At 36.5% G+C, this 25,079-nt stretch overlaps 1 protein-coding gene across 1 annotated transcript; it reads right to left on the bottom strand.

Moving 5' to 3' along the window:
• Positions 1-1,989: 1,989 nt before the first annotated feature.
• On the bottom strand, positions 1,990-21,972 carry LOC117982361 (junctional adhesion molecule 2A-like). The gene is made up of 6 exons (XM_034968715.2): positions 21,761-21,972; positions 16,132-16,337; positions 9,427-9,562; positions 7,420-7,553; positions 6,753-6,957; positions 1,990-4,063 (listed from the first exon to the last, which is right to left on the bottom strand). Exons 1-6 carry the CDS (start codon positions 21,801-21,803, stop codon positions 3,969-3,971), a joined length of 819 nt encoding a protein of 272 aa, XP_034824606.1. The 5' UTR covers positions 21,804-21,972; the 3' UTR covers positions 1,990-3,968.
• Positions 21,973-25,079: the final 3,107 nt, after the last annotated feature.

The following is a 25,079-nucleotide window of genomic DNA, read 5'->3' as shown; positions in this document are numbered from 1 at the left end:
AATTCGGGAAGTCCGGGGTTCAATCCCGGCCGCGGACATCTAATTGTTCAAAGTTATGTGCGTTTCAAGCAATTTAATATCACTTGCTTTAACGGTGAAGGAATACATTGTGAGGAAACCCTACATGCCCTAGAGTTCTCCATAATGTTCTCAAAGGGGTATGAATTCTGCCAAACCACACTTGGCCAGAGTCTTCTTGAGTCTTGCCTAAACCTTGAGACCCGTTCTTGGTAGTGGGCCGGGGATGGATTGAGATGATGATGGATAGATAATCATATAAACAATAGCATTCTATAATAATACGAATGGGGAGATACTTATTCTGCACAATTTCACTTCTCTATTAATGGATATTAATAAAGTAATTTTTTACAGTTAATTCACAATTACTTTTAAGTTAATTAAGTTAGGTAATCCATTGACTTAAAGTTTATTATCATGACCTGACCACAAAATAAAGACGTAGATTAATTAATATCAAGCTATTTTATTAGTGGAGGCCGACCTAATGCCTTGCGTGACTTTTGGCACTTTAAACTATATTTTACTTCACTTTAAAGAATTGGTTATATAGCAATACTTTAAAGTAGTACAACACGTTAAAGTCCTTGAACTATGGACTCTAGGTTCATTAAATCTTACGCAAACTACCGATAATAATCGGTGCGACAATTAAATTATAGTCGACCACAATAGAACATGATAACATTTTACTTATCTAAATATAAAAGTTGACTGACTGACTGGCTGATATATCAACGCACAGCTCAAATTATTGGACGGATCAGGCTGAAATTTGGCATACAGATAGCTATTGTGACGTAGGCATCCGCTAAAAAAGGATTTTTGAAAATTCAACCCCTAAGGGGGTGAAATAGGGGTTTGAAATTTGTGTAGTCCACACGGACGAAGTCGCGAGCATAAACTAGTTTATCACTAAAAATTATCTTACAAGCAGAGTAAGTATGACAAAGTCTCACCCAACTTCTTCACTTTGCAATTATTGTGCCTTGTTGACATCTCCTAAGGATACTCCGGTGTCAGAGTGAAACGTAGGTTGAGTGTTTTAGAAGATCTGTGTAATTTTGTGTGTTGGTGGTGTGTTTTACTTGCTTTTCCTGCTGCTTTAGTAGTAGGAGGGTGGGTGGTACATAATATCGCATCCTGCACGTTGTACCATACAGATTTGTATGTTTTGGTGGTTTATATTGAACTAGCTTATGCTCGCGACTTCGTCCGCGTGGACTACAAAATTTCAAAACCCTATTTCACCCCCTTAGGAGTTGAATTTTCAAAAATCCTTTCTTAGCGGATGCCTACGTCATAATAGCTCTATCTGCATGCCAAATTTCAGCCCGATCCGTCCAGTAGTTTGAGCTGTGCGTTGATAGATCAGTCAGTCAGTCAGTCAGTCATTCAGTCAGTCAGTCAGTCAGTCAGTCACCTTTTCCTTTTATATATATAGATTAGGCTTGTGGTTCCTTGTATATCACCTAACTTATCCGATTCTGTCGGAGAACGTTAGAAAATATGAATCAACACGCCCTAATGCGGGCGATGTGCGAGTCAAATTGGACTTGGAATTGGGGTGGTGTCTCTTTTCATTGTCCAAAGATGATCATTGTCGGATACAAATCATTCTCAGAGATAAAGGGATCGTCTGCATTATACTCATTTTTGTTGATTTATAAAAATTTCATCTTTGACCTATGACGAAAGCTTTCGGCTTACACCCAGGCTAAAAAATAAAACAACATTTTGTCAGCAATACTTTTATTAATAAAATAATAGAGTTTAAACACTTATTAAATTGACATTAAGTTTCCTAGTAAATATATACGTACAAGTTCTTTTAAGACTAAAGTATGCAACATTACAAAAGAACAGACTGATCACTATTTACATCATTACTGTTATGTACTTCTACCTAAGAAGGCATCCCTAAAGTTTGTATTTACAAATGTGGTAACAATAAGAAGCACTCACTATTAAAACAATCCTTTAATAATTAAAACGTATAGTAATTAATTAGTAGCGGGAAAAACATTTGGCTTAAAATTATATTTATAAATATAAGGCCCAACGCAGACGACCCAACAAAAATTCCTTAAAGTATAGTTTTACCTGTTTTTTCCATACGACGTTTGCCACTCAGTTCTAGATTGAGACGTAACATGGACTATTCTGCGTCTACGATGGCTCTTATATTATTATGTACAGCATAAATCTTAGTAGACATCAGGGACATTATTAATTACGAGTGTTTTAAACCAACACGAGATTATTACACTATAGAGAGAGCCAGCGCGTGCCAGACTTTCATTATTTTATAAAATCTGAAAGTTTGTCTGCGTATTGTCCCCAACACATGGAGGAACGATCAGTGACTATGAAGTTTATATCATGGTGGCTTTGGAAGATAACGGGTAATAGAGGTGTTAAAAAATCTTACTTCAAAGTATAAAGTCTAATATAAAATCTTATATTTTCTTCTAAATAGTACCCATACAAACTTTCAACTTTTATAAAATAACGAGAGTCTGGCATGCGCTGGCTTAATCCACTATAAATTGTCTATCAAATCGCGCATACTTCGCTGTATAACATTCAAATTTAATAGGTAGGAGTTGCAGGCTAGATGTTGTAACTTGTAAGATCGCTTAGTTTCTTATATGTAATAGGCTTCCATCGAGACGCACGAGGGTGACTTGGGCGTTCGAACAGAAGGATTTTGACTAATCGAAGCTGAACTTTTCGTTGCCAGTGCAACGCCCAATAACAACGCCCTAATCTTGTGCCCAGATTAATGATTATACGTGCCATTACCCTGATGTAGACGTAATCTGCTGTTCATTATTAAGAATACATTCAACACCATGAATGCTGTATTTACAGTTACCCTAAACAAGCTGTTAACAGTCTATCATCGATCAAACCAATTGAAATTTAAATTTACTGACTGCACAGTTTTAGTTATATTTGTGACAATGCACAAATTGCTCAAATCTTATTATTTTGATCCGTGTCTAGCGGACCCTACTGTAACTTTTCAAGTTAGAGCTCCGTCGGAATATAGGACTGGACAGAACATAACGTCTGAATATTTATCCTATCACGTCCTATCACATTAGTGTAGGCTCCATAGTAATATAATGTGAATCACGCGGATTGAGACAAAAAAAATTGTCCCTTATGTGTTTGAGCTCTGTAAATCGGTCATTTAGTATTGGATAATCATGATTTGACGGTTAGAGTTATCCTGAAAAGTTACACGCGGTTCTAATAAACTTAGTAGGTATTTTGTGATGTAATTTATATTAAAATGATATGTAGGTAGTTTTCTTTTTGTGACGAAAAAATGTTACAATCAACACTCAATTACGGATGATATGTCTATTCTTCACAATTAAATCAAAACTTAGTGTAACAATATTTAATAATTTAATTATAATTATAATATTAATATATACTAAGGTATTGTTATTAAATAAAATGCTTATCGACATAAATCTACAAAACAATGTGATCAAGTTGTATTGGGTTACTTTGTAAAGTATTTGGTAAAATTAAAATTTAATTATTATTATTTCAGTGGTATTGAGCGGGGAACATTGCTTGAAAAACCGATAGACGTTGGGGTCCCAAGATGCTGGAATGGCGACCCTGCACTGGAAAGCATATAGTGTTGGTTGACCGCCAAACATGTCGAGCAAGATTATGTGGAAAACCGTACAAGAGTAGATCTCTTGTACGGAGTTTCATATGTGGACACTTCCAGCATTGGATGTCTATCGGTTGAAAACGACGATAAAATATTAGTTTCAGAAATTTAATTTATATAAAAAAATAACGTAACAGCTAAAATCAAGGACCTAATTATTATATAGATAAAGAAATTGTGCTGGCAAATTTCTTTGTCGTAGAATGAGAAAAAAATTACAATTTCGGGTATCAGGAATTATTAATTATCACGTAATTAATGGCGCTGAAGAGTGGAAAAGTTGGAGAAGAGAAAGTGTTAACAACATTAAACTTAATGTAGGCGTCGCGCTCAAGCTCCGTACTGTAACAAACAAGATGATTATTATTCCAGTAAATGGGAGTACTTCCGAGAATAAAATGATGATAGTCCTTTAAAAACTTTGTTTGGAACCTCTTTAAAGTTTAATAAGTTGGGATGTTAGGAACTTATTAAGGTGGGCTGAAATAATAATGAAATGTAAACTTTCTGTTTTCAATGTGTTTTGATTCTAAATTTTGACTTATAGTATATATACATACCTACAGAGCTGATTAGGTATAATATACATCTCTATATATAAAAATGAATTGTTGAATGTGTTGCAATGTGTTGCTGATCGCAAATCTCGAGAACAGCTGAACCGATTTCGCTAATTCTTTTTTTATAATATTCCTTGAAGTACGGGGATGGTATCTCACGGAGAGAAAAATTTAAAAAATTGCCTGAAAAGAATCGACTGTTAGGCGGTACGAAGTTCGCCGGGGCAGCTAGTTTTATATAAGACTTATGCTCGCGACTTCATCCGCGTGAACTACACAAATTTCAAACCCCTATTTCACCCCCTTAGGGGCTGAATTTTCAAATATCCTTTCTTAGCGGTTGCCTACGTCATAATAGCTATCCGTATGCCAAATTTCAGCCTGATCCGTCCAGTAGTTTGAGCTGTGCGTTGATAGGTCAGTCAGTCAATCAGTCACCTTTTCCTTTTACATATTTAGATAGAATAACTAAATTTTATAAATGCGTCTGGCTGTCTGTCGGCTATCTCTGCTTTCGGCCCAAAAGTTTACCCGTATTTTATAGGTCCAGAATTAGCTTACATTCCGGGGATATAGGCTACTATTTATCCCGAATAATCAAAGAGGGGAAAACCCACGGGATTTATACGAAATCTAAATCTACGCGGATGAAGTCGTATGCATCACCGAGTATAAAATGTTTACAAAGTAATAGTGTGCGATATAACTACAGAAAAAATGTGTTACCTACACATAGTATATTAATTCTAAAGAGGAATTTACCCGAAAACATCAATTCGTACTTGAGACTACGTGCGGTAATTGCTTCTATACATTTTGAATCGACGTTGAAAATAACTCTTTGAAAAGCAGCAACGAGCTGAGGTGTGATAAAATGAATACTGCATGACACAATTTTCTTTTAACGAAAGGTCATCTAGAGGTGCAATTTTCGAAGTCTTTCATATGATTAACATTTTCAGATTTTAATATACTACTAGCTTTTGATCGCAACTTCGTCCACGTGAGATCCATATCCATACTAATATTATAAATGCGAAAGTGTGTCTGTCTGTCTGTCTGTCTGTGTGCTAGCTTTTCACCGCTCATCAGTTCAACCGATTTTGATCAAATTTGGCACAAAGATAGTTTGCGTCCCGGGGAAGGCTACAAGACTACTTTTTATCCTGAAAAATCAAAGAGTTCCCACGGGGGTTTTAAAAACGGCGACTTCGTCCGCGTCGATTTAGGTTTTTAAAATCCCGTGGGAACTCTTTGATTTTCCGGGATCAAAAGTAGCCTATGTCTTTCCCCGGGGTGCAAGCTATCTCTGTACCAAATTTTATAAAAATCGATTAAACGGATGAACTGTGAATAGCTAGCAGACAGATAGGCAGATGGACAGACAGACACACTTTCGCATTTATATTATTAGTAGGTATAAGTAAGTATGGATTAGTATAAGGTTCCAGTAAACCCGCTAATTATAATTTCTCGTTCTTATAATAAAAAAGTTGAGTTTAATGCATAGTTAGTTTTTTCCTTGGATAGAAAAAAGGTTATTCTTATTATGTAGACGCTAAGGCGAGCGCGGATTGAAAAATCCAACTTTTTGCTAAGGCGCCAAGTTAATTGAGAAATTCGCTCCAGCACTTTCTGATACGCCTGATAATTTTCAAGCTTTATTAAATTTCTATTAACTTAAATATCTGACAAATAAATTCATTCCTTAGTTCAGAACCTTAATTGATAGGTAGTCCAGTTCTACAGGTATAAGAACCATGTCTCAGTATTATTAACATCAAAATGACGTCATTTTGACGTCATTTGACGTATACTTAAGTAAAAATATACCATCAGCTCGAAAGTTCATACTAGTGCTGACGTCACTAAGAAGGCGGCCACGCGCATTAGCAATTTGCGGGACGTACATCATTAAATAATTTTTTCTTTCTTGGCTTGTCAATACCAAAAAATCCTTTCATTTTCCGTATAAACCCTAGCAGAATTTTTTGATTACAATATACTGGCGCTTGACTGCATTTACACCTGTACATAAAATGGTAGATGCAGTTAAAGATGGAGCACTGATGTCTAGAAGATGCCTATTCACTATTAATTTAAAGTTTAAAGGTACCCAAGAAAAGAAAAATAGAAACCAGAAGGGCGTCCTAAATCTTAGCGGCGCGTAATAGGATAAGAACGAGAAAGGAGAAACGAGAATCATTTTTTGTGTTTTAAATATTAAGAAGATGGAGTTATAATAATATATACAATCGAATTATATCATCGTCATCATCAACCGATAGACGTCTGCTGCTGGACATAGGTCTTTTGTTGGGACTTCCACACGCCACGGTCTTGCGCCGCCTGGATCCAGCGGCTCACTACGACTCGTCTGATGTCGTCCGTCCACCTAGTCGGGGGTCTTCCAATGCTACTTTGGTCGGAATTATATTATGGTACCTATATTAAGTAGATATATTACTTACCTAATAACATGGCTTCTTTACTATCCGCCAGCTGGCTGTTGCCTACGATAGCTTCACTGCCCTCTCGCCATGCGGGGGCGACTCTTGCGGTGCATCGCACTTGCATCGTACGACCAGCCGGCACTCGTAACCCAAGAGCTGATGATAGAAGACCGTGTGCGTGATGCACTGGTGGATATTCTACTAGGAGCCTTGGGTCAACTACCTACGAACAATGATATTATATAAGTAAAAAAAAGTAAATACATTGCGTACCTAAAGTGAAGAGTTAAAACTATGATACTTGAGTTACATTTGTAGAGCGCTGTCTCTTCCACTCTCGCGCGTTTTTGTATCTTCGACAGACGCGACGGTAAGACATTACCCATCATAATATTATGAAAGTAATATATTTGTCTACGAAAAAGAATATCTACTTATTATGAATTCTTTTAAAGTTATTTGCTTGTAGGGTGACCTCGAGAACTGACCTCGGTCAAAGCCTTCCACTAGTCCTGATTAAAGCCTATTTAGAAATTATGAACATCTAAATTGCACCTGGCGAGAATCGAACCCACAACCTCCCTCTTATAAAGCCACAGATGATTTCTGAGTTTAATACTAAGATAGTTTTCTCGAAAACTGAAATTTATGGTAACTAATAATAAGGCACAAAATAAGCTATTACCTTCTCACCATCAATGTCCCAACTCAAAATGGCTGCGGGGTACGACCGGCCTGAAGTACAGTTGAGGAATAAAGAATCTCCTCGTCTGTTTTCTTGTTCGTTGCCTGTTATCCTAGGTCCTTCCCGTGGTAGATCTAATTAAGGAAACTTTAATGAATACCTACGTCAATATTTAACACACATTTTTATCATAACACTCATAGTTAAAGAGGTTTTATCCGCAAAAAAATTATGCTCTTTAATTAGAGCTACGGGTCCTTAGTTATCTCTTCAGTTAACTAGGTAACCCAAGCGAAGTGTCACTAATTAAAGTAGAGTTAATTTTGATATTTGATGAAATACTTCAACAGTGAAATGCAAGAAAAACCGCCCAAGTGTAAGTCAGGCTCACGCACCAATGGTCCCGTACATTGGGAGGATACGTGTTATGTTGTTGATTAAATTTTATCTCCAAGTGCTACTGTAAGATTGTAATCACGAAAAAACTGCTAAATGTTAGTTTGTAACGCATTTTTTTTATTCAACCCTAAATAGGTAAAAGTCTATATTTTAATCCCAGAGACTAAAATGACAGCTAGAAATGTCAAACTTAAAAATAATGATACCATCGTAGGGTCACATTGCACATGTAATATGACGCCTGTACCTGACTCAGTCGATCATCGCCGTAGAAATATATTTCATTTCATATTTTATATGTCGGCGCGAAGGCGTTAATAGTTAATCGTAGTCAATCAAAAGTTAAATATTACCTTGTTAACCAAGTACTAAAATAGCCTCAGAGTTTGTAAAGTTGATTAATCATAGTGGACAATTGAAAGTGATGACGAATTGTTATTGTAAGCGAGTGATTACGCATGTTTTGGTATAAATACAGGCGGGCGACGAGCTTCGCGCTCGCCAACCCCCCCGGTGACGCTGTAGCGGCCAGTAGGGCCTACGCAGCATAGTCAATCCGAAACAACACAAAAAAAGTCTCAGGATTCATTATTGCTTTAGACGTCGTGCTGCTCGAACCTCTCGAGATTTGCAATAAAAGTAAAGTTCAAACAAGTATTGTGGTTTCATTCATAATGGATGAAGATACTAAACACAGTGACGTCAGCAATGCTGACGTCACTGTTTTAAAAAATGGCTCCGAAACTCTTCAGTCGTCATATATAATATTGTCAGTCCATACTTAGTTCTCCTATTGGGAGCACGACTATTAAATGATGTTATAAGGAAAGGTCGTGTTTCCTTTATCTCCGTCCTTAGGAGAGGCACCATATCTCCTAAACCATCTTAACAAAAATAGTGTTGTCCTCATGGTTCCGGTTCAGATTAAAATCGTCAATGAAATAATAAGTATTTTGTGTATAACGAGTAAAATAAACACACGAAATGTGTAATTACGAGATCAAAAAGTAGCACTAATCACACATGATTTGAAAGACTTAAAGAATAATTAGTATGTTCATGGGCGGCCGTAATCACTTTATTATCAAGTGGACACACCTGCTCGTTTGGTCGCCATTTTTATTAAAAAAAACCGGCCAAGTGCGAGTCAGGCTCGCGCAACGAGAGTTCCGTACTACAGTCGTATTTTTTCAACATTTTGCACGATATTTAAAAACTATGATGCATAAAAAAACTGTTTTAGAATGCACAGGTGAAGACCTTTCGTATGATACCCCACTTGATATAGTTATCTTACTTCGAAAATTTTGTGTGATGTAACCACAAATTCACGGTTTTTAGATTTTTTCCCCGAATGTCAGCTATAAGATCTACCTACCTGCCAAATTTTACGATTCTAGGTCAACGGGAAGTACCCTGTAGGTTTCTTGACAGACCGACGGACGGACAGACAGACAGACAGACACAACAAAGTGATCCTATAAGGGTTCCGTTTTTCCTTTTGAGGTACGGAACCCTAAAAATAGACTATACAGAATTTAATGTATAGAAAGACAGTTTCGTTCTTCTAATAATAATAAAGTATGGATTAAATTAATAAATACGCACAAATGACTTCCATTTTGCCTTCGCCAGCAGCAGAAGCAAAACTAGGCGCTTCAGCCGACACCTCACATCGGTATTGACCTGAAGATTTCAAAGTAACTGGGTGCAGCATCACTCTTCTGTCATCCGATTTCGATAGCTAAGTAGAGGGAATAAATTTCTTGATTAATAAGCAGTAAGGAAAAGACGAAGAATTGACCTTATTTCGTAGCTGGTTACGAAAAAATAGTTTCCAACGGGGATGGAACCTTATTAGTAAACAGGATAACCAGGGCGACAACGCTTTCTTTAATTAGTAATATATTTTATTTTAATTATTTTAATAATTAGAGCCTCAATAGCTCAACAGTAGCTCAACTGAAAACCGAAAAAGGTCGACGGTTCAAACCCCGCCCGTTGCACTATAATGTCGTACCTACTCCTAGCACAAGCTTGACGCTTAGTTGGAGAGGAAAGGGGAATATTAGTCGTTTAACATTGTGACGTTGTAAATTTTGAACTACTAATTAGCGTTTCGCTTTTAATTAAAATCTATTTTGTTCAAAGTATGTTGGTGCCACCTAGCATCAAGGTGCAGAACTACGCGTGGGTCGATGTTCAGAGTTCATTCGAGCCACAATAGATGGCGTTTGCTTCGTTGTCAATTGTCGTAAAAATAAAACAAAATAATTAAATAAAACCATAATATCATTTGTTTATCGTTAAGTCATTAACAAAACGGTTCTTATAATATATCCTTAGGTTCCGCAAATATTCAAAAATGAATTGGCTTCATGATCAAATTAAATGAGAGCGGCCACACTCGGGTTGCGTCTGGCAACACCGATTGGTGAGATTTAGAATTTTTCTGGAGTCAACATGTGAAGACGAATTTTTTCGTTCCAGGAAAATCTCACTCCTTTTCGCCCATGGCTTCGCCTGGGAAAATACAATAGTTATAAATTTAGTCATCCTAACGTATTTCAATGTTTCATCAATTATGTTCCAGTTATTTTACCTTCCCAAATAAATGAGGATAATGGGTTGTGGGTGGACTCCTGAAAACCATTGGTGGCCAGGAGTTCAATAGGGTTTCCGTTTGCGTTTCCGTTTTTAGTTTTCGGTTTTCCGTTTTTCGCTTTCGTTTTCCGTATTTATTTCTTTTGCACATTCACGTTGGCAACTTAATTCTATGGATAAGACTTGGTGAAAATCTTTGTAATGAAACATTTCGGTTGTGAAGAATCAAGTTAAATCGAGTTTTGGGAGCTTGGCCGATGCCGTCCAGCTACCTTGCTGTCTTCGCACCTACAAGTAAGCAAATGTTTGTATCCTGGAACAGTTTAGTGAACCTTCTTCGTGTATGTGTACAGTAAGAACCCTGTCTTTACTACTGAGTTTTTTATTTTGAAACAATTTTATGAATTTTACTGTGTCATTGTCTATTCCATGCCAATGGCATCTTAAATTTAAAACATAGATTTTATGTACTATCTACCTAAGGCATTCTAATGTATCTAAATTAAGTCTTGGCATTAAGCTAGAATAACTAAGCATTATTAGCCATCACTATGTATTAAGCGACCCCGGTAAAAGTTACATTAAAAACAATTTTGCCTAACATCTAGCAAATTTCATTTATAACACCTCATATACATTACAAGGGAGTCGACGGCTAGCTTCTATTCTTTACTAGGTAGATAGATCAAGTAAGTAAAATTATTTTTTTCCTCTAATCTTTGTAAGGTGGTAGATTATTCCGTATCCGGGTATATTTCTATTCCGCCCAATTTACCACCCTTACAAATGGCGCCCGAACAGGGAATAGGTGAGTTGTGTTTGATCGGGAAAATTCCACGTGTCGAAATTTTCACACAGCACAAATTATAATCTTGTTTTTCTTTGTTACAGGGTTTCCGTTTGTGGGTTTTGTGTTTTGTTTTCGTTTTCCTTCTAGATAATGGATCATTTCTGTTATTTTTCCGATTCTGTTCCGAGATCTATTTTCTAGGAGAGTTATTTCGTTTTTTTTTTCTCATATTCCGATTTTGATTCGGTTTTATTTTTCCGAATGGGATAGAGAACGGTTGCCATATCAGATTGGACCCGTTCACAACCAGTTTTTCCGTATTTGTTGAGTAACAAATATTAAGATGGTAGTTTAAAAGAGTGAACCACCGTAGGCCTAGACGCATTCTATCAGTCAGCTGAAGAATGATGCCAGGGGCTAACTGAAATGTTTTCCAAAAGTCACAGCCAAAAATAACATCCGCTATTATAGAGGGTACTACAAAAAATTTTATTATGTGAGTTACGGAATTATAAGTAATCGGAATAAACATATAACCCATGCAATCAAGTTTGTCTCCATTTGCCACTGAAAATGTGGTTAATGAATCCACTGGATTCTCCCCGTTCTTCCTTGTCCACGCTAGAGAACCGGTCTTAAATGGTTCCTTCTATAAGGACACGGATAAGGAGTACGAGGCCGGAATTCCAAGGGAGGAATACGCAGGAAAGTTTGGATCTTTGGAGGACATATTTGGTCAGGTTAGGAGAAATTTGTTTCAGGCTCATGCAGAGTATGCAACGCATTACAACTTAAGGCGTAGGTCTGCAAGCTATTCTGTTGGGGATATAGTGTGGAAAAAGACCTATCCACAAAGCGACGCTACAAATTTTTTCACAGCTAAGCTGGCACCTAAGTATGAAAAGTGCAGGGTTGTCAAGGTTTTGTCACCTTTGGTTTACGAACTAGTTAGAGTAGCTGACAACCACCCAATAGGCACTTGGCATATTAAGGATATTAAGAAGTAGATATTTGCCATTACTTAGTTTGGTCTAAACTGTTTGAATATTTAAGTTATCAATATTCAATTAGGAATTTGTATGAGTGTAGTGATGTTCTGAGTTAACAGTTACATTACCATGGTTCAGTTGAAGATGAATGTAGTGGATGTATGTAGGGATGAATATGTGATGATTGGAATGCTTGTGGTAGACCAACCGGTTGAGAAAGTAAAATGCAAATATCGTACTTTGGGGATAACGAAAAGGGGGGGTTTTGTGTTTTGTTTTCGTTTTCCTTCTAGATAATGGATCATTTCTGTTATTTTTCCGATTCTGTTCCGAGATCTATTTTCTAGGAGAGTTATTTCGTTTTTTTTTTCTCATATTCCGATTTTGATTCGGTTTTATTTTTCCGAATGGGATAGAGAACGGTTGCCATATCAGATTGGACCCGTTCACAACCAGTTTTTCCGTATTTGTTGAGTAACAAATATTAAGATGGTAGTTTAAAAGAGTGAACCACCGTAGGCCTAGACGCATTCTATCAGTCAGCTGAAGAATGATGCCAAGATGTTTCCACTCAAGTGTCTTAGACACCATGAAGTTTTTTTGTATATATTCTTTTTAGAAGTTAGGGTTGTGTAGTTAAGTATAATGTATAAAACCTTACACTGTTTTCAGTATATTTATTTTGTTAGACAATTTTCCTTGTTAGTAGTAGATGTGCGTTCACGCGTAACTTCTGTGTTTTTTTTTGTTTGTTTCAGGCAAATTGTTAGTAGTTGTTGGATGACGCTGAGGGCAGCGTGGTTCAACCTGTTGAACCTTTTCGTAGGAGGGGAAGTATTGTGACGTTGTAAATTTTGAACTACTAATTAGCGTTTCGCTTTTAATTAAAATCTATTTTGTTCAAAGTATGTTGGTGCCACCTAGCATCAAGGTGCAGAACTACGCGTGGGTCGATGTTCAGAGTTCATTCGAGCCACAATAGATGGCGTTTGCTTCGTTGTCAATTGTCGTAAAAATAAAACAAAATAATTAAATAAAACCATAATATCATTTGTTTATCGTTAAGTCATTAACAAAACGGTTCTTATAATATATCCTTAGGTTCCGCAAATATTCAAAAATGAATTGGCTTCATGATCAAATTAAATGAGAGCGGCCACACTCGGGTTGCGTCTGGCAACACCGATTGGTGAGATTTAGAATTTTTCTGGAGTCAACATGTGAAGACGAATTTTTTCGTTCCAGGAAAATCTCACTCCTTTTCGCCCATGGCTTCGCCTGGGAAAATACAATAGTTATAAATTTAGTCATCCTAACGTATTTCAATGTTTCATCAATTATGTTCCAGTTATTTTACCTTCCCAAATAAATGAGGATAATGGGTTGTGGGTGGACTCCTGAAAACCATTGGTGGCCAGGAGTTCAATAGGGTTTCCGTTTGCGTTTCCGTTTTTAGTTTTCGGTTTTCCGTTTTTCGCTTTCGTTTTCCGTATTTATTTCTTTTGCACATTCACGTTGGCAACTTAATTCTATGGATAAGACTTGGTGAAAATCTTTGTAATGAAACATTTCGGTTGTGAAGAATCAAGTTAAATCGAGTTTTGGGAGCTTGGCCGATGCCGTCCAGCTACCTTGCTGTCTTCGCACCTACAAGTAAGCAAATGTTTGTATCCTGGAACAGTTTAGTGAACCTTCTTCGTGTATGTGTACAGTAAGAACCCTGTCTTTACTACTGAGTTTTTTATTTTGAAACAATTTTATGAATTTTACTGTGTCATTGTCTATTCCATGCCAATGGCATCTTAAATTTAAAACATAGATTTTATGTACTATCTACCTAAGGCATTCTAATGTATCTAAATTAAGTCTTGGCATTAAGCTAGAATAACTAAGCATTATTAGCCATCACTATGTATTAAGCGACCCCGGTAAAAGTTACATTAAAAACAATTTTGCCTAACATCTAGCAAATTTCATTTATAACACCTCATATACATTACAAGGGAGTCGACGGCTAGCTTCTATTCTTTACTAGGTAGATAGATCAAGTAAGTAAAATTATTTTTTTCCTCTAATCTTTGTAAGGTGGTAGATTATTCCGTATCCGGGTATATTTCTATTCCGCCCAATTTACCACCCTTACAACATGGCTAATATTCACGGAACAGAAAAAACAGCTGGTCCAAAATTAAAACTCTACATTTTTCGCATTACAAGTTAGCCCTTGACTGCGATATCACCTGGTGGCAAGTGATGATGCAGTCTAAAATGGAAGCTGACTAACTTGGATAGGGTAAGTTGGTATAGCAGTTTTATTAAACCCATATTTCTTACCCCTTAAAAACAAAAGTAGGTACCTACGCCTTTGTCTTTTGAGATTTCGCTAAACATCAAAATAGATAATTACTAGTGCCCACCCACGGCTTCGCTCAGCGAAAATGTAAATATTCTTAATCCCCTATCCCGTGGGAATTTCAGAAAAATCCGGCTTAAAACTTTTGCCCCGCGCACCCGTGCCCTAACCCGGTGCAGGATGGCGCATGTGACGTACGGGTGTGCGGGGCGACCCCCCGCCTCATACCCCGATTGCCATCTTGAATTGTCGCAAACTATACCTAGGTACATTTCCATTATAGGGCATTGCCATTTATTATAAGAAATTACATAGTAGGTATTTTACTTCATTATACTAATATAAATTATTTTAATACAAAACCTAACTATAGATAGGATATCAATCTGCTTACGTTGTTTATAATAATGAGAATTGTATTATCACAAACATAAACGGAAATAGCGTAATCCGGGTGACTGAATAATAATAAACGTATTTACTTACCTACTGATAAAAATAATGAGGGCAAATGGTATTGGTTTCCGATCTATGAGAATTCAATACCTCTCTCGAAGAGAGAAATATAAATAATCTTTTGGACAAATAACAGAAGATGTCCATACTGGAGTAAGTAGGTACTTATTCAATACCATCCTAGTAATCTAAATCTTCTAAATATATAAAAGGAAAAGGTGACTGACTGACTGACTGACTGACTGACTGACTGACTGACTGACTGACTGACTGACTGACTGACTGACTGATCTATCAACGTACAGCTCAAACTACTGGACGGATCGGGCTGAAATTTGGCATGCAGATAGCTATTATGACGTAGGCATCCGATAAGAAAGAATTTTTGAAAATTCAACCCCTAAGGGGGTGAAATAGGTGTTTGAAATTTGTGTAGCCCACGCGGACGAAGTCGCGAGCATAAGCTAGTATTATATAAAAGGAAAAGGTGACTGACTGACTGACTGATCTATCAACGCACAGCTCAAACTACTAGACGGATCGAGCTGAAATTTGGCATGCAGATAGCTATTATGACGTAGGCATCCGCTAAGAAAGGATTTTTGAAAATTCAACCCCTAAGGGGGTGAAATAGGGGTTTGAAATTTGTGTAGTCCACGCGGACGAAGTCGCGAGCATAAGCTAGTTTGTTAAATAAGTCGATAAAACATACGTAACAATATTCATGTCTATGATTGACGATTGATTATTTTTGTATTTTCTACCAGTCTGTTCGTTTATACCTATGCATTTGCGTATCTTTCATCCGATTGAGTTGAAACTTTGTACGGTTGTTGTTAGGAATCGGGGCAAGATTTCTGATGCATCAACTAACAATAGATGGCACGTGAGTTGCTTTGCAATGCATGCCTGTCATTAGCTAGTAATTTATAATATCTAGAAATCGTCCCTGTAGCCATAACACAGGAATGATTTCTAGATATAATCATAATGCGATTTCAAAACGAAAGCAAGTTAACAAGCTTGTTAGGTAACAAGCGTTTATCAGTGAAATAAAGTTTGCAATCGGCACAAAATTTTCCACCCACTATCGCTATCGGATTTACTGTAAAAGGACTTACCTCGACTTTTACACCGTCAAGTTTGTAAGCGTGTTTAGGAGGGTCGTATTTCGGCATGTAGCGATAAAACTCTTCGTTATCTCTGTACCATTTCACTGAGTAGAGCGTATCGCCGCCTAACTCGTACTCACACTCCAACTGGGCTTGTTGGCCTCTTATTCGATAGGAAGGGACCGTCACATGAACTATCCTCAGTAATAGAGATTCTGTAACAATAAAAAAATCCTACTTTGGGTCCCTACGTATACCTACAGTATGCGGCCGAAAGTAATGTAAATCGATCTTTAGAAGGAGATAGCAGATTAATTGTAAAGCGTTATGCCTGTCGTTGAGACCGACAAAACGTCATATAGGTATGAGTGACAGAGACAACGCTCTACAAAGCCGAAATGTCATTCTAAAGGCCGATGTACATTACTTTCTGCCGCGTACTCTATGGTTGTCTGGGAACGTTATTTTTCAAACATCCTAAGTGTCTATACAGATGAACAGCTGTATTTGGACTGTAAGCCGACTACAAAATTTGCAGTTGAGATCCGGTTTTATTGCAGTTAACGCAACTGCATCGCAACTGCCGACCGACTACGCAGTCCGTGTGCAGTCCGGCGTGCAGTAATTCAAGTACGGGCATTCAGTGTGAAATGAACGCGGACTACGCTGCCGGATCGGCATCAGTTGCGATGCAGTTGTGTCAACTGTAATAAAACTGCATCCCAACTGCATTTTTGCAGTTCAAGTGCAATCGGTCTGTATAGACCCTTAGACGAAACATTTGGATGCGGAGTTTTCATTTTCTGTCTCTGGGGCTGGCTGGCAAAAAGTAATATGTTTAAAAAAATTCACATTTCAAAAATTAAAGATTCCTACAGAATCAAAAGAATACCTAAATTCATGACGACAAAGTCGTGGATAAAAGTTAAATGGTACGAAGTTGTGATACACAAGCAAAGATTATACTTGAAACTTATGTTCAAATAGGGAAAGTTAAACATAAGTTAAAATTGTATTGGATAAAGTTTTCAAACCCATTCAAAATAGTTTAGTAGACATAAACTAATAGCTAAATATGTCTATTTCACGTATTTTCCTCGAGGCACGCGGTTCAGTCTTAAAGTCGTTATAAGTCGAGTGGGTGCTTAAAGCAAGTATAAACTCATAACTAGCTCGAGTAAGTTTAAAGACGGTTTAGTTAGAAGCCACAAAATGTATGATAATGAAAGCATCATTCTAAAGTGCACCATTCTGAGAAGAGATCCGTATTCCGTACATAATAATGTACTGGCGATGATCGCGATATATTAGGTATGTACTAGCTTATACTCGCAACTTCGTGTACAACAACTATAAGGCACAGTTTAAAATACTGGATGAAATGGGCTGAAATTTAGCATGCAGATAGCTATCATGACGTAGGCATCCGCTAAGAAAGGATGTTACCCCTAAGGGGGTGATAAAGGGGTTTAAAATTTATATTGTCCACGCGGATGAAGTCGCGGGCATAATTTTATAAAAAAAATAAAAGGAAGGTAATGCAACTTTATGGTAGTATAAGAAAAATACTGAAGCATAATAAAGAGGCGCTAGAAAGAAGAAAGCTACAAGAGAATTTTTAGCAAGTGTTCTTTGAAAGAGCCTTTAGTCCGTCAAAAGACTTTTTTCCGAGGCTCCCCTAATTGACTCAAGCGAAGCATTTCTGAGTGAAAATCCTTTCATTACAAAGGAACTGAAAAGTGCACTTTGTACTAAGAAATCTATCTTATGTGAAGGTACCTACTGAATACAAATTGTAAATTGCTTTAGGGTGTCGGAAGAAGGCTGTTTAAATACTTACCTACTTATTTAAATACTAGCTTATCCACACGATTTCGTCCACGTGGACTAGACACGTAACAGTCAGTCAGTCAGCTTTTCCTTTTATATACATATATGGATGTAGTAATGTTGTATGAAAATCGTACAATTTCACTCTGTACAAACTACATAGTTGTTTACAAAAGAAAATAAATTTCATAATACAGAAAACTAATTGTTGATATCTTAATCGGGTTCACTTGACATGATTTTTGAGATATGGCGACCGTGATCTCGAAAGAAGTTAAAATATACCTTATCTCTACGACCGCCAACGATTAAGAGTAGGTATTCAGATTGTTTTTATGGAAAGTTTCCCAGAGATTATTTACTCAAACGAATATAATCAAACTAGCTTATGCTCGCGACTTCGTCCGCGTGGACTACGCAAATTTCAACCCCCTATTTCACCCCCTTAGGGGTTGAATTTTCAAAAATCCTTTCTTAACGGATGCTCACGCCATAATAGCTATCTACATGCAAAATTTCAGCCAGATCCGTCCAGTAGTTTAAGCTGTGCGTTGATATATAAGTCAGTCAGTCAATCCTTTTATTTGCCGCACTCAGAGTCGCTAATCGTTACTTAAGATTGAGTTAAAACGAGACAGAGCTGATTTGAGAAACAAAACAGATTTTTATTATTATATTAAATTTTTATGCAAAATAGCTTTTGATTTATCATGCAAAATGTCGAAAAACATACCCGAGTACGGAACCCTCGGTCTCGGCCGGTTTTTTTCTGTACAAAGGATCAGCCTGGCTGTTTAGCGCTGAAATGCAACCTGAATTCTAGGTATCATTCCAAGCGGGAATAATTTGTACATTAATTATATTAGGATAGCTATAACTTTTACTGTATATTCAAACAGCCTTGAGCAGTAGCGTGCTGAATACTGATTGACCATTTCCGATGCCGCTACCTTTTGAAAGATAACACAAACTAAAAGCTCTATCAATTATATAATGTCTACTGAGATAGTTATATTATTGTTTCTACTTCGTCCGCGTGGACTACACAAAATTTCAAACCCCTGTTTCATCCCCTTAGGGGTTGTATTTTCCAAAATCCTTTTTATCTAAAAGCTATCTGCATCCCAAACAGCCCGATCCGTCCAGTAGTTTGAGCTGTGCGTTGACAGATCAGTCAGTCAGTCAGTTAACTTTTCCTTTTATATTATTTAGATTAAGTACCTATATCGAACTTCTACAAATAACCGTATAGACTTAGTAAAAAAGTAAAATAATTTACTGGTATTAGCATCAACATCATCCATTCGTACGTATCTACCCATATTAATATTATCATACTGATATTATAACTATATGAAAGTGTGTTAGTCTGTCTGTCTATCCTACATGTGGATGTTACACCTTTTTTAGAAAAGCTATAAAAAACTTTTGAGATTTTGCAGCTGTATTAGATTGCAGTATTGAATTTAGAATTCAAAGAAATAGGTATTTAGTACCTTTTCACGGCACATCCGATCCGATCCGGCACATTTTGACGAAATCTGTTACTGAGACAGCTTGCATCGGGGAGACTTACTACATAGGCTTTTCATCTCCGAAAATCAAAGAATTTCCAAAGGAATTAAAAAAACTAAATTCACGCGGATGACCTATCCGCCGAATATTGACGCAATTTTGTACAGAGTTTCATGAAAACGATTTAAGCTAGTTTTTCCGCAGGAAAACATGTACACACTACATACCCCTTTGGAAATGTAAATTGGGTAGGTATTTGACTCCAATTTTTTATTACTTTATTATAAATTAGGAAAAAATAATGACGTAAACTGAAAAAACTAATTAAATCGATCAAATGATCAAAAAGTTATAAGCATTTAAATATTTTTGATTAGACAGAGATAGCGATATAGCATTTTGACGTCACACATCACAAATGACATAGTAGCTTCGTGCGGTTTCATACAATAATTTTCGTTTTGCGAGAAAGGGATAGTAGACCCTCCCACTCTATAATTAAAATGCCTGTAACTTTGTAAATATTTGTTGGATTTTAATATTTTTTTCAGCGTACGTCATTATTTTTATCCTAGTTTATAATAAAGTAATAATATTTATCAAATTCAAAAGTAGGAAAATACCCAATCCCACTTGGTCACATGAACTCATGAGTTACAACTAATACCTAGTAAAATAAAGGAATTGAGAAAATAAATGTTGAGCGTTGTCGGTTAAGTTAATTACAGAAACAAAGCAAATAACAAGGCACAGCTAAGTGCATTAAAAGCGTCGCTGTAATTAATTATAAGACAATGTTCAATGCTTCGCACAGCTTCATTTACACTCAGTAGTACACTAATAATAATAATTGTGGCGCTGTTACGGACACGTAAATCCATCTGCCTAAATCCATACTAATATTATAAATGCGAAAGTGTGTCTGTCTGTCTGTCTGTCTGCTAGCTTTTCACGGCCCAACCGTTCAACCGATTTTGATGAAATTTGGTACAATTTTGAAGGACATAGGCTTTTTATCCCTATTTATATAAAATTAAAGAGTTCCCACGGGATTTGTAAAAAACCTATTTCCACGCGTACGAAGTCGCGGGCATCAGCTAGTACTTATATAAAAGGAAAAGGTGACTGACTGACTGACTGACTGACTGACTGAGTTATATATATCAACGCACAGCCTAAACTGCTGGTCCTAGAGGTATGATATTTGGAGGGTGTGTTCTTTGTAAAGACTATAGGTATCCAATAAGAAATGATTTTTCGAAATTATGCCTACGACTTCGTCTGCGTGAACTACAAAAATTTCAAACCCCTATTTTATCACCTTAGGGGTTGAATTTTCCAAAATCCTTTCTGCGGATGTCAATTATTGTCAACGTTATAATAGCTATCTGCATGCCAAATTTCAGCCCGATCCGTCCAGTAGTTTGAGCTGTGCGTTGATAGATCAGTCATTCAGTCGGTAAGTCAGTTAGCATTTCCTTTTATGTATATACCTATGTAGATTGATAGACGCTAGAGATGAAATACTGTTTGAACATAAGAGCCAGCGCACGCCAGACCTTCATTATTTTATAAAAGATTTTTACACCTTTATTACCTGTTGTCTCCCAAACAAACATTTAAACAAACGTTCCTCTCAGTGTTGGGCACAATACGCAGGAGCAACTTTCAGCTTTTATAAAATAAGGAAGGTCTGGCACGCGCTGGCTCTCTCTCTATAAATATTTATAGATTTAAGAGATTGAATAATACAATAGGTAATTTTAATTCTTTTATAAAACCTACCACTAAATACCTAAGTTACCTATTGCTTCGCTAGTAGGTACTATTGGTATAAGACTTGAGATATATTTACATGGCATTAAAGCAGTAAGTAAATAAAATTACTAGTTATCCCATTTCATCCGATTTCTGTGTGAATTTGTTACCCATTGCGCTAGTATAATATGTAGCCGAATGATTGAATGAAAAATATTATTGTTCAGAATGCGCATTAAAGCAGAACAAAACTACTTACAAGTTTGCTATTTCAACCGATTTCTTTGTGTATTTGCGCTATTAAAATATCGAACCGAATGATAGAAAAATTAATTATTCAGACAGCGCGAGCTATTAGAAAAAATACTGAATATAAACTTGCACCATCGAGCTTATAAAAGTACTTCCAACAAGGGATCATTCTACATGTATGCACTGGCCTTTACGTTATATTATGTTCAAGAAAAGAATAACTCTACTTTTTTGAGTTATTATCTCCATTTAGTTTTGAATAAGTAATATTAGTTTGAGTTACCTTTTATAAGCAGTAAGCTTAATATGGCGTATAAAACAAACATCCTCTTCAATAAAATCCACACTGTTCCATCACAAGTCACACACTAATGTATAATCACTGAACACACATTACATAAACAAACATTATTATAACGCCTGTCAAACCTTATGATACGAGCTTTCGAGGTACAGACAACTACGTCAGTCTCCATTGAAAGCTTATACCCGACTGAGTGCTTTCAGGCTTCAGCTTTCCTCGTATTCGCAGTGTTTGAGAGTTGGGACCGCCTCCACGCTCGAAACTAGTCGGATTATACAGAGCCTCAACATTTTCATGATCATGAAGTTTACTTGTCAAAAGCTACTCTTGAAACAGAGCGTACTTGAAAGCTAGAGTACTACGCCTACAATTTCACACTGGCGGCTTGTTAAATAGGTACCTACTCCTGTTTTTTTTCTGTTACATTTTTCGAGACTACTAAACAAAAAAAAGAAAATTCAATATAAGAGACGTCTATATTATTTCAAATAATCTAGATCAGGATCCATGAGCAGCTTTACTTAGTCTTACATTTAACACTTACTGAATCTTGATAACTTTGGCGGGCAGTAACCCTGCAGCATCAGGATTAAGAAGTTGGATCCAGAATTTTTTACGGCACCACCACGGAAAAATCCTCTGTTGATTAAAAAAAAATTGCAAATCGGTCCAGAAACCTCGAATAAATCAGTACATACATTTAAAAAAAGGGCTGAATTGAGGACCAACCTTCTTTTTTGGTTAACAATTCTAATGAATATAAGTTCCCGTTTCACACATGATGTAGCATCGTGAAAATTTTGGATAAATCCAAGTATATATTTACAGTCGTAAAATACATTCCCCGTTCAAGCAGAAGTAGTCTTCAATTCTGGGAAAATGAAACATGCATAAATCTACGTTCCTTTGGCGCTATTATGTCAACCGACGAAATTTATGACCGCATATAAGATATTTTCCCGAGGGGATCTCTCTGTGTAAATAATACCTATTGGCTAAGTTTTAAATCTATAGCGAATTTTTTCTTTCTAAAATATCTTCATAAGTTCTAGGAAAGCTCGTAGCTTTAGTTTTTAAGTTCGCGTAAAAATTATCACCACTCTATCATCATCTTAATATAATACAATCATCTTACAAATGCAACAACTGACTTTCTAAAAGTGTAATTTATTACTATTAATAAATTACACTATTCTGAATAAACCATTTGATTTTATTTTATTTGAAAAACAGCATAATCATTTATCATCATCAACCCATCACCGGCTCTCAAAGTCCCGGTCTGTAGTTAGTATAAATAATATAAGAATGATGATTATTGAAAGTTTTGTAATAAGAATTTATCGGTAAAGTGTAAAAAATAAACACGCTATGTCAAAGAAGTTTATCCACTACAAGTTTTAATTAAAATAATGGAGTTCAACTGAAAAATCCAAGAGTAAAAAACCGGAATAATTTTGTGAAAACTTTTTATATTATTCAATAGTCTCCGCAGTAGGTAACATAATATACGAAGGTAGGTAGGGAGGTAGGTATACGAAGAAAACATAGGATACGAGAGAGGTACGTTTTTCTCGACGCATGTCATTCTCCGAGTGCAAAGCTTATGGCCCTTGACAAAGAGTCTTAGAAAACTACGCGGAAAACATCTTGACTTACGTTCCCCGTACGTTCACGAACACATAATAATTAGGCTTATACATATCACCTTGTATCGTGCCCTAGCACAATCACTACGACTCATCTTTCTCGAGGCCTATGCAACGCTTCTTTGATGAAAAAACCACGAAAAAGCGTCGTCGCACTGAATAAATGTGCTTGTATTGGTTGTACACGTATTACAACGCATCTTTCTGGAGGCCTTTGCGACGCTTCTTTGATGAAAAAACCGGCCAAGTGCGAATCAGATTCGTGCACTGAGGGTTCCGTAGTACAATCGTATTTTATCGACATTTTGCACGATAAATCAAAAACTACTTACTTGATCTCTAGATAATTTGAAAAATTATTTCACCATTTTAAAGATACATTATTCCAGATGTGTATAGGCTATAAAGTTATAAACCTGAGTAAAGACAGGGCGGGCCGCTAGTACTTAGTACTTGATATAGATGCTCCCCGTACTCACGTGCTTAGTCGGAATAAGTCCGACTAGTTTCGAACCCATCCGGGGTCCCTTTTCACAGAGGCTCAGAGCTCGCAAACGTTACACGGTTGAAACTACTCACGATAGTTTATACTTCTCTACATTAGTAATTATGCGTAAGAAATTCTGTAACCTCACGCTGTGACGATGGCCTAGCTAGCGATCGTAATATGAAATCACATTACTAAAGAGTAGCTAATCTGCTTAAGCACTTTGAGTCGGAGTAGTTTGAACTACATACAAGAAACAGTAAAGGCCATGTCGAACCATAAAAAGATGGCCAAGTGCGAGTAGGATCCGCGTCTTGAAGGGGTTCCGTAGGTAGGTACATGTTAAATAGCAGCCCGGAAAATTGATTTGAAAATATACCGCAATGATAACTTTGTACCGTCATAATTTCAGAGGTGAATTCAAATTATTTTTATTTCGATTTATTCATTCAACTTGTGCCCATATAGTGCGTCCGTGCCTTTCAAAAATAATCGTTTTGATGATATTTTAGTGCGTGGGACTTTTAATTTGAAAATGAATTCGTAAAGGCCATATTATTTATTTTTATAAAATTAAACATTTAGCGAAATGCTTGAAATTTTTTACGACAGTAGGTATTGCTTAGCCATATTGATTTTAACTCATCACAACCCATTAATTCACCATCCATATTATGAACGCGAAAATGTGTTTATTTGTTGGTTTGTCCTTCAATCACGGCACTTTTTTTCCCACAAAATCAAAGAGTTCAAACGGTATTTTTTGACAATCAAAATTCACGCAGGTAAAAGTCTATAGTGTTACGGGCATCAGCTAGTTTAATCAGATAAAAAAGGCCTATATGAAATACGGACAAACAAAATAATCGTATTAAGGTTGCCATTTTTATATTGAGATACGGAACCCTAAAAAGGGTAACTCCTTACGGCGTGCGTGACCACCGACTCAATGCAAATCCACTCCCATTCATTTTGTATAATAAAATGAAATGAGGTCTTTTTAACACGACACAGGTTCGATATAAAAAGCACTTTACTTTGTATGAAAAATCTTATATTGAGGCCGCAACAATTTTTCATGCTGGCATAAATATTTATACATAATATTTATAATAAGAATACGGCTGGGCTGGGCAGCATTTGTAAAATGGCGTATAAAGTC

This window comes from Maniola hyperantus, chromosome 5 (genome assembly GCF_902806685.2).
Source record: "Maniola hyperantus chromosome 5, iAphHyp1.2, whole genome shotgun sequence".
Taxonomy (NCBI): Eukaryota; Metazoa; Arthropoda; class Insecta; order Lepidoptera; family Nymphalidae; genus Maniola; species Maniola hyperantus.
The sequence above is the reverse complement of the archived record's forward strand: the minus strand, read 5'-3'. Positions and strand labels throughout refer to the sequence as shown.